Source organism: Alexandromys fortis, unplaced genomic scaffold (genome assembly GCF_014885135.2).
Source record: "Alexandromys fortis isolate MF-2015 unplaced genomic scaffold, M_Fortis_MF-2015_v1.1 scaffold_32, whole genome shotgun sequence".
Lineage (NCBI taxonomy): Eukaryota > Metazoa > Chordata > Mammalia > Rodentia > Cricetidae > Alexandromys > Alexandromys fortis.
The window spans coordinates 6,666,015-6,675,301 of NW_026067938.1; the positions used below are offsets into that span (position 1 = coordinate 6,666,015).

A 9,287-nucleotide genomic window follows, 5' to 3' on the forward strand; every position below is an offset into this window, starting at 1 on the left:
TTTGTAGTCTTTGCTAGTTCAGCAGTACTGACCATTGGGAGTGGATAAGACCCGATGGTCCTCGTCAACGCACTGAGGTTGTTTAGGGCTGACAAACACAAACCCAGGGACGTCCCAGCTCCTGTTTTTCTCCGTAACTCTTTCTTCTCCTTAAACAGCCACTTGGAACCTAAATCTTGCTTCTAAACTCTTCTCCAGATTGGTGACTCTAAGGCGCAGAAATGCTACTCAGACATGCGTATCCCCCATCACCTCTGATTTCCGACATGATAGCATTTATAATCACAATAAGCACCCACATAGGTACTTCATATACGCTCACTTATGTTATTAAGAATTGCGATTCATTCCATTGTGATTGTTGCACTCTATTGCTGGGCTGCTTGGGGACACATTGCATCTCAAAGTCAGACTTGGGGGATCATTATAATATTTACTCCATAATTGGGCATTTGCTGTTTCTTGAAGGACACAGTTCTTGACTTGTTATTGTTACTATTTTGATTATGTAACCTTTTCACCTCACGTTTACCCAGAAATGGAAGTTCCAATGTCTAACACACATCTATCAGAGTTGGCACTCTGGAAAAGGGCTGGGGAATCCAGGAGCCCGGGCCTCTGAGTGCATTAAGGATCCTCAGGAAACCCTGGGGAGCAGTGCCCTGGCCTTTTTAAAAGAATCTGTTTTGCTAAATTTTTCCCCTCCCACACCAGATTTTATTTTCCAGTTAGTGTCTCTGTCCTTGGCCACTGATTTTCCTGTTCTGTGTCTTTTCCTGTCTTGGAAACTCTAGCAGTAGGAGGCAGATAATCAGAGGTCTGTGGTAAAAGTTCAAAGCCACTTCTTATAGAAAGGATGGCTTACTTGCTTGTATTCTATACTCATTATTTCTGATCGTGGAGACTCCTCTGCCTAATGCTTTTCTTGTTGTACTTTCATGCCCTCCACGTTGCCCCTCAGCACTCAGACTTCAGCGGTAAATAGTGGCACTCCCAAGACTGTTATCAAGGGGATGTTGGGAGTGAGTGGTTCCTAACCCTTTATAATATTGAAAAGTTTTGTTTGTTTAGGGATGAAAAGAAGTACCCATGAGATAGTTGAACCAGGGTCCTCAAAGAATATATTATCTTGAAACTTGAGCTGTGTAGCGTAGAATTTATACGTGGGTAGCTTATAGAAGTTTGTTTTCATTTTAAAATAGGTACTTAAATGCCTTGCCATTGTAGAAGGAAACATCAATTCTAAAGAGAGAGAGAACTCTAACCCACTAGCCATAGGTCTGTCTAGTACTTGAATTGGATCTCCTTTCCGGGAAAATATAAATCTTCCAAAAATTTTAGGCAGGTTGTCCATTCAAGAATTCCCAATTTTCCTGTTTTATAGTGAAAACCCTTTAGTTAAAAATGGGGTGACAGGCTTGCTTTCTGTGTACTTTAAGGTTCACCAAGCTGCCTTTCTATGCATGAGAGAGAACAAAAGAGAACACCGGACTTCCAGTGCTTTCACCGTGAGTGGCACCCGGTGAAATAACACTGCTGTGCAGTTGCTGCTCCATTACCACGAGGAGCGTGAAGTTTAAGTTATCTGTGGGGATCTTCCCTTAAAACAGGCCACTAAGCAATTATGATTCTCCTGAGACAAATGGTTTCTCTCTACACTTGAAGGATTTGGCGTTGACCTGGGCATCATCTTTAGCCACGTTTTCAGTCCCGTTTTTTGGAAACTAAAGAGTATTTAAAACAAACAAACAAAGAGAACCCAAAAAGGATAGAAACTTGAACTGTGTGTGAGAAGTTATATTGAAATGAAAAGTCTTGAAGAGTTTCAAATGTGAGACCCCCAAATTGGCTGAGCAACATCAACACAACTACCAGAGACACAACGCGCTGCCATGGGCGTGTGCTCTGGAAAGCCTGTACTGGAAAGAGGATGAATAGCAGGAACACTTAGTGAATCTCTCCCCCTACCTAAGAAGTCCTAAGCCTCCCTTCATTCCCTCTCTGAGACATGATCTCTCTTCACAGTTCTGACTGTCCCTGGAACTTGCTCTGTAGACCACGCTGACCTCAGACTCACAGAGATCCACCTGGCTCTGCCTCCTGAGTGCCGGGATCAAAGGTGTACACCATGGCTTCTGGCTCAAATAGCTCATTTTAATGGTTGCATTCTATTATTTGCTCTCTCTTCCAAATTAAATTTGAGAAGTATTTTACTGCCATATTTGCCATAAATGTTAGCTGTCCGTCAGTATCTCCAGATCCCTCCGTACGAATGTCACAGACGGCGCTCATGATTCCAACTGTCATGAAATATAGTCTTTGCAAAAACTGGATTACTGTGCACATTTATCCCTACGAGTGCACTGGATGCAGCTCAAAGGTGGCCAAAGGTGTCTCGCAAAGACATCTCTTAACTAACGTGTCATGTTGGAATGATTTATGTTTCTAGTTCCAAGCACACTGTACAGAATACAGCAGACGCTTCATAAATGATAGACTGATTCTTCAAAAGCTATTAAAAAAAATAGGTCATTTGGACCCTACAATTCATTTTTCCATAGAAAAAAAATGCCATGAGTGATCATTAGATTCCCAAGCTGATCTACAGTTGTTATTTAAATGAGTCTGCAATAGATGTGTAACAGAAACAGCGCTTCCCTAGCTTTCTAATGTGCCAGTACCTCAGTGCTTATTTCTCTTCCGCGGTCACCCTGTAAGTAGGTAAATCACAGCACAATTCCCTCCACTATAGACCCGAGGAAGTGAGATGCCCTTAAAAGTTATTCTCATGGACCAGATAGGCCAGTGTGTAAAAGACACTTGCCACCAGGCCTGAGAGCTCAGGTTGATGCCCAGGTTCCATTTTAGGGAAGACCAGAAATGACTCCCACAAACTGTCCTCTGACCTTTGCACACATGCCATAGCGCGCGTGCACACACACACACACACATTAAGTAGATCTTTTTTTAAAGTCACTACTGTGACTGAAAGTGCAGTAAATGAAATGTCCTTTGCCCTCATCCTTCCTCCACTGACCCCCACATCTCAGACCCAGCTCTGGGAGAACTTCTGATGGGTTTTCTGGAGAAAGAGGCCAGGCATGTAAGCAGGTAAGTCAGGTGTTTTCTTTCCTAAGAGGCATTTTGTAGCATTCTTTAGTTACGCCCATCTAACCAGAATCTTGGTGGGGAAACTTGGCTTAGCTTGTTAAGTGCATTAATCCTCTACATTCAGAACGAGTATTGGGGGTTTTGTTATTGTTGTTGTTTGTTTGATCGGTTGAGAGTCGGCGAACATATTGCCTTTTAAACATTTAATTCCTGGGTTCTAGACGCGGGTTGCTAAGGGATCAGGATTAAATGCCTCGTTGGAAGTGACTGCTAAGGGAGGAGGCGGTGTCTTGACTGTGGTTGCTCACACGCTAGCTAGGTTTAGCTGGCTTCGACTTGGTACAGAGACTAGGTGAACTTTTAATCCAGCCAGTGGGGTAGGTGTTTTGAGAATGGTTTTGATTTCTCCGCTCTGTGTAAGTGGGTACATTTTTTTAAGTCACCTTGAGGATCTTAAATACCATCCCCTTTCCCTCCCTCTCTGTCTGTGACTGACGTTATTTCTGCTGTTGTCCTGACTTTTCAAACGTGAATGTTTTAAATCTCCTTTTTCGGCGAAAGAAAGATTCAAATACTTCCAACTTGGAAAACTTAAGCAGAAGTAATGAAGTTTTAAAGATCACCCCATCCTTAAGAAATGAAAATATCCTACCAAAGGGAGACAGGAACGAATTGCAGCTTCACAAATCAATGGGAAAGGGGAGATGCTCTTTATCTGAACATATTAATTGTGTTTTAATGGAAGCGTTAAAATAGAGACAGGGGTATAAAGTATTTACAAATAATTGCATTCCTATCCCTGTGGGGAAGTCAGCTAGTGGCATAATTGAAGTCCACCCACCACGTTAACATCTAACCAAAAGCAACAGAAACAGTGGAATCTTACCGTCCAATTATGGAGTTTATTCGAGAGCCATGAAGTCTGAATTCTCAGCTTTTGGCAAAACCATCACACAGGTATGCATATTCTTTGTCAAAGCCAGTGTGATGGTCGTCTGTCACATTATATTTTGAAGTCCTTTTCGTAAAGACAGGGAAGCCACACATTTGGTAGTCAGAAGCCCCTTATTGTGTGAGCTGCGGTTCGTGTCTCCCATGATTCCCAGGGCCTGGGCTGGAAGGATACCTGCAGATCATAAGTGGAGATGCGTACTGATAAGGCTTCACGAACCAACAGGAAATCCATTAGCTCCGTCATTTGCTCTTCCTTCTGGGCTCAATATGTAATTGTTTATGTTCAAAGCAAAACCAAAAACCAACCCCTTTTTACTCTTCTAGCACTCGGGAGAGCCTGGCTTCCAACACATCAAGCATTGTTGAAAGCAACCGCCGTCAGAATCCTGCTCTGAGTCCGGCCCATGGCGGAGCTGGTCCAACCTTCAACTTCCGTGCAAGTACGGATCCCCCGACCAACGAAGCTGAGAAATTACAGAAACCTTCCAACTGCTTGCAAGCTTCTGTTACTAGTGTATGAGTGTCCCTCTGCCTCAGACCTTCTGTCTTGTCCGATACAGTAACGTTTACGAGAATTGGGGCTGACGTTTACATCTCTGCAAAGACAAACATCTCACGCACAGCGCACAGCTTGGGGGTCACTTGAGCTGTGCTGCTAAGTAGGCTAGGGCAAAAACAAAAAAAAATCTTTATTTCAGAGTATTGCTTTTCACATTTATGGCTCTGTAGCAACCGAATAGCAGTAGGGGAGATATGTATACTTCTGCTTCACTAACTGTACCTGAACACACATAGGCAAGTCTAAACACTGTTAAGTGGAACATGCATTTTTCAGCGTCATGCAGTTGCCAATTCCATTTTGAAATGCCACAGATGTGTGTTGCTCCCAGCCGATGGGGAATGGGGCCAGGGAACTAATCCTTGACAACCGCCCCCCCCCCCCTTTTAAAAAAAGCCAAGTCACCATAAAATGTAAACGTAAGGGTCTCCATCGTGAGAGAAATCGATGCCAAACTGAGCAGCAGGGACCCCAGCCCTTTGTGTGTGAGTCCTTTAGGCGCCAGCCATTTTTCACTGTGAGTTTCCACGACACTCTTGCAGGAGCCCATGGCAGCGTGTCAGAAAGGGTCCCGCCGGAAGTCCTTAGAGTGTTTGTTTTCAGGATTCTGTTTTCCAGTGCACTCGATGCTTGTCTTGAGTTGTTTAACCTTCCACGGTCACAGATGGGAATCTAGGCCTTTGAAGTGGACAGAGGAAGGGGAATCCAGTCGCGCTGGGCACGGCACTGAGTGGCGGAGAAGGTGGTGTGGACGTTCAGGAGGGCTGAATCAGATATTGAAGAAGGGATGCTTTCCTCCTTGTGACACTGGGATGCGCTTTCTTCCTATCGTAGATGCAGTGGTTAGTTTGTTTGGAAGCAGAAATGTTCTTTATGATACAGATGAAGAATGTGGCCCGAGGGTGTTATTCTTTCTAATGGAAGGGACATGAATCTATTTTATGTAGTTTTAAATAGAATGCCTAAATTAGGCTGTGGGAGATCATTTTTAGTGGTCGTAGGAAAGAGCAAATTTAGGGAGAGTTGAACTTCAGGCCTTTTATTCCTGGGAAGATATCTATAGAAAAAAAAATCCTTTAAAGTAATTTTTGATTAGAAGTGTACATGGACCCATATAAGAAACAGCAGAATGTCCTCATTCCGCTGGTATGGTATATCCTTAATTTGTACTCCCCTAAAATTTATCAGAATGATGATTATGAATCCATGAACTATGCCAGAGTAATGTTTACAGATACCTTGTAACGATTTCAGGAGGCGTGTTTTAGGTGGACCGTGGGCTCACTCACTCCGCATCTTTTAAGATGATTTCTTCACACTCTACTTTGGTTTGCAGTGGCATGCTCAGTATCAAAAGGCTCCACAGTGGGGGGACCACTAGCCAATACACTTCAGTCCTACAAGTAAGGCCCGCTTCGACAGAAGAGTATACAGAAGATGATGTATACCATAGGATTCCTACGTCTGTAGGCACTGGAAAGCCATCTACTCCAGGGTTACCTCTGATCCCAGTAGATGGTCTGACATGAAGTTTTATTCAGCTTAGTGTTGGATGGTGCTTTTTGGAGCCATGGATCATAAATTGATTCATAAATAAATAAAATCAATGTAAAGCATTTTCAGCCAAGATCTCAGTAGTGAGCATAAATCTGTGAGAGGTTTCTTTTTCTGTGTTAGGCTTAATCACTAGCAGTGTGTTTGAGGAAACACAGTCATGTGAAGTCGTGGGAAAGTCTCTCACATTTTGCCCTGCTATACAGAAGCTGCATTGGCTCAAACTGGGCTCCTCAGTTTTGGTATAAGACCTTGCTTATGTGCGCTTCTTGTAGTAAGGCTTAAGCACAGTGGGCAGTATACTGCTATGCCATTGAAATGCTTAAGCCAATTGGGTTTTGAATCCCATACCTTCTTTCCCCCCAGGCATGCCACCTTTACTGAAAAACACATTGTTTCTCTCATGACTTAAGTATGTCCAGAGAGAGCAACCATGTGTCCACGTTCCAGAATGAGCAGCCATGGATCTGGTGTTCTATACAGTCTTTTTGCTTGAGGAGCTGTATGCCGTATGATTCCTAGATCTGGTCTGTCTAAATTAATTTTTTCCCAATTTTTGGCATACTCAGTCTGTTAATAATAGGAGCATTCAAACAATACATTAGACTCTGATAGACACTCTGGACATAGCCATTGAAGGAATCTAGTACTGTGTGAGCAGCAAGGACAGAATTCTGTTCAGGAGAAGAAGCTTTAAAGACATGAATTTTGATGGTTTGCAAGAAATAGGTTTACAGAAGACGTTGTTCAAATAAAATGTGTACGCTATTTGCCTAATCACTATGGGGTACATGATTTCAGAAAGAAACAAAAGACCCTCCCTTAACCAGCAGCCATTAGCATAGAACGAAGGACTTCAAAGATGATATGCCACATAAACAGATATTCCACGGAGAAACACTCCTGTGTGTTTCTAATCTGGATTCTTGAATGGAGGGACATTGGTGGTGGGAAGCACATGACAGACATGACAAGTCTGTGTGTCTAAGTTGACCTCATCAAGATGGTGAGACTCTTGACGCCCACAGCCCGGAAGCCCTCCCTAGGCTTTGCCAATATTCCTCTCCACTGGAAGCTAGCTTTGTGTTACATGACTGCATGTCTAGTCTTAGCGTTTATCAATGGAAAGGTTTACAAAACTGAATCTGGTTGAATCTCTGTGAGGCATTCAACTTTAAAGGGTCAACACATCTGTCGGCATTTTGCACACTTATATGTATTATTATGATACAGCATATTACTTTATGGTAATTTTTATTTTTACATATAACTACCTCCATGAATTTGATGAGATGGCAGCAGTGTGTTCAAGTGTGTTCTTCAGAAAAGCAATGTTGAAAACACGCTTCCGCGGTAGGCCATGGTGTTCCCTGTGTGTCCGTGACTTGCCCATTGGACTCATGACTTTCGCACTGCCGTGGTTTTTCTTTCACACCACGCTGTGGCTTCCAATTGTAAACCTGTTGTCTTCTTTCTCTCTCCTTTCTGCCCCGTGAAAGCACATTTGATTTGTTACAAGTGAATGACATTTTAAAATCTTCTAAAATTATTGTCTTCCCATTCTTCCATTCCTGCTACAAAAAAAAAAAAAAAAAAAAAAAAGGAAGGAAGGAAGGTCCTCTTTGGCAAAGAGCTACTTGGTAAACATTTGAGAAATTATTAACTTCTTTAAAAATTGGATTGGATTGCTAGGGCTTTTTTTTTTTTTTCGGTAACAAAAGACGTGAAAAATTTGAACTGCCAACTTGAAGCACTTTGGGCCTCTCTGCCGTTTTGATATGCTACCCTATGAAGCCCAAACCTCCTTTTTTATTAAAAGAGCTGTGCCGTGCATTCTGAGATGTCTGTTAAATAATTTGTATACCATTTGGTGTGTTTTGCACATCTCAGGAGACCTTAATGAGTGTGTGAAAGGGAGTGTGTTTGTGCACCCAATAGAGAACAGAAATAGGAGCGCTGGAAGGAGACTAGCTGGAGAGAAATGACAAATGCCTGAGCCTTTGATGTTGAAGAATCCGAGTTCAGGGACTATAAATCGAAAGGGGATCTGGAGGAGCAGTGATTTGAACACCAGCTGTTCCCAAATGCGTCTCTTTTTCAAAGACTCAGCCACTATTGTTAAAATGCACATCTAAAATCTTTCGCAGCCACCACCGAGACTAGAATGGTGGCCCGTAGGAAAGGGTTATTCTTTTAGGTTGACATAGCTTCGTAAAGTTCTACCCAGGATTTACCACTTGTCCACCAAATGTACTTGAAGATAAAGTTTGTAACTTGAATGAAAAGGCATAATTCTCACAAAACTGTAGCGATCATTTTTGGGAAATGTCTTAACATTTGGAAGGGGTAGCATTCTGAGTTTAGGCAAACAGTTAACCACTAGTAATGTTACGCAGCTCATCTGGGGATCTCAAAGTGCTTCCAAAGCGTTAGATGTGCAATTACACGGAGCAGGTCCTGTGTGTGATTCCCCGTGCTTGACAGGGGCAAACAGATGGAGTGACTCACGGTCACCCAGAAACACAGTGGCAGCTACCAGGGACCTATTTTCTATCTGTTGGAGAGACCATCATGAGAAATCACTACAATGCTATTTTTCTGATGTGTGCTAATAAAGAAAACAAATTCAGCTTGACACCTTGTCCATTTTCATTCAAAGAGTTATGGCTGTTTGGAATCTCAGCACCTCCACCCAAATTGCTGGTATTGAGTTAGGAAGTGGGAGATGACCAAATCCACACCAAGGTCTTTGCCGTTCAAGGCCAACCCAGACATCCACACTTGTTTACAGTTTCTTATTGGGTTTTTGTAATTGCTGTAAACCCCAGCATCAGGAACATTGGCTGTTCCAGGCAGTGGAAGGTGCTGAAACAGTTTTTAGTTTTGTTTTGTTATTTTAAAGTCTTTATAAGCACTCTGCACAGTGCTCAGCTCAGTAAAGTTCACCACAGTATACAAAGCCCTGCTTCGCAAGATCTGGGAAGCTGGTCCAGTTCCAAGTGTTTTCTCAAACGATGAGACAGAAGGTCTTTGACGCCTGCTTTCTCCATTCCCACAGACCAGTCCCAGATCTAACTAGCTGTGTAGTGTCAGACCACAGTGGACCCAA

At 42.8% G+C, this 9,287-nt stretch overlaps 1 protein-coding gene across 8 annotated transcripts in view; it reads left to right on the plus strand.

Annotated features, from left to right (window-relative positions):
• Stox2 (storkhead box 2) overlaps positions 1-8,813 on the plus strand; it is a 217,943-nt gene extending 209,130 nt beyond the window's left edge. For 6 of the 8 annotated variants that reach the window (XM_050147286.1, XM_050147287.1, XM_050147291.1 and 3 more), the window contains one exon: positions 4,390-8,813. In XM_050147286.1, the coding sequence (XP_050003243.1) occupies positions 4,390-4,585 (196 nt within the window). In that variant the 3' untranslated portion in view covers positions 4,586-8,813. The remainder of the gene's footprint in view (positions 1-4,389) is intronic. The other 2 variants (XR_007592710.1, XM_050147288.1) reach the window with 2 other exon arrangements.
• The last annotated feature ends 474 nt before the right edge of the window (positions 8,814-9,287 follow it).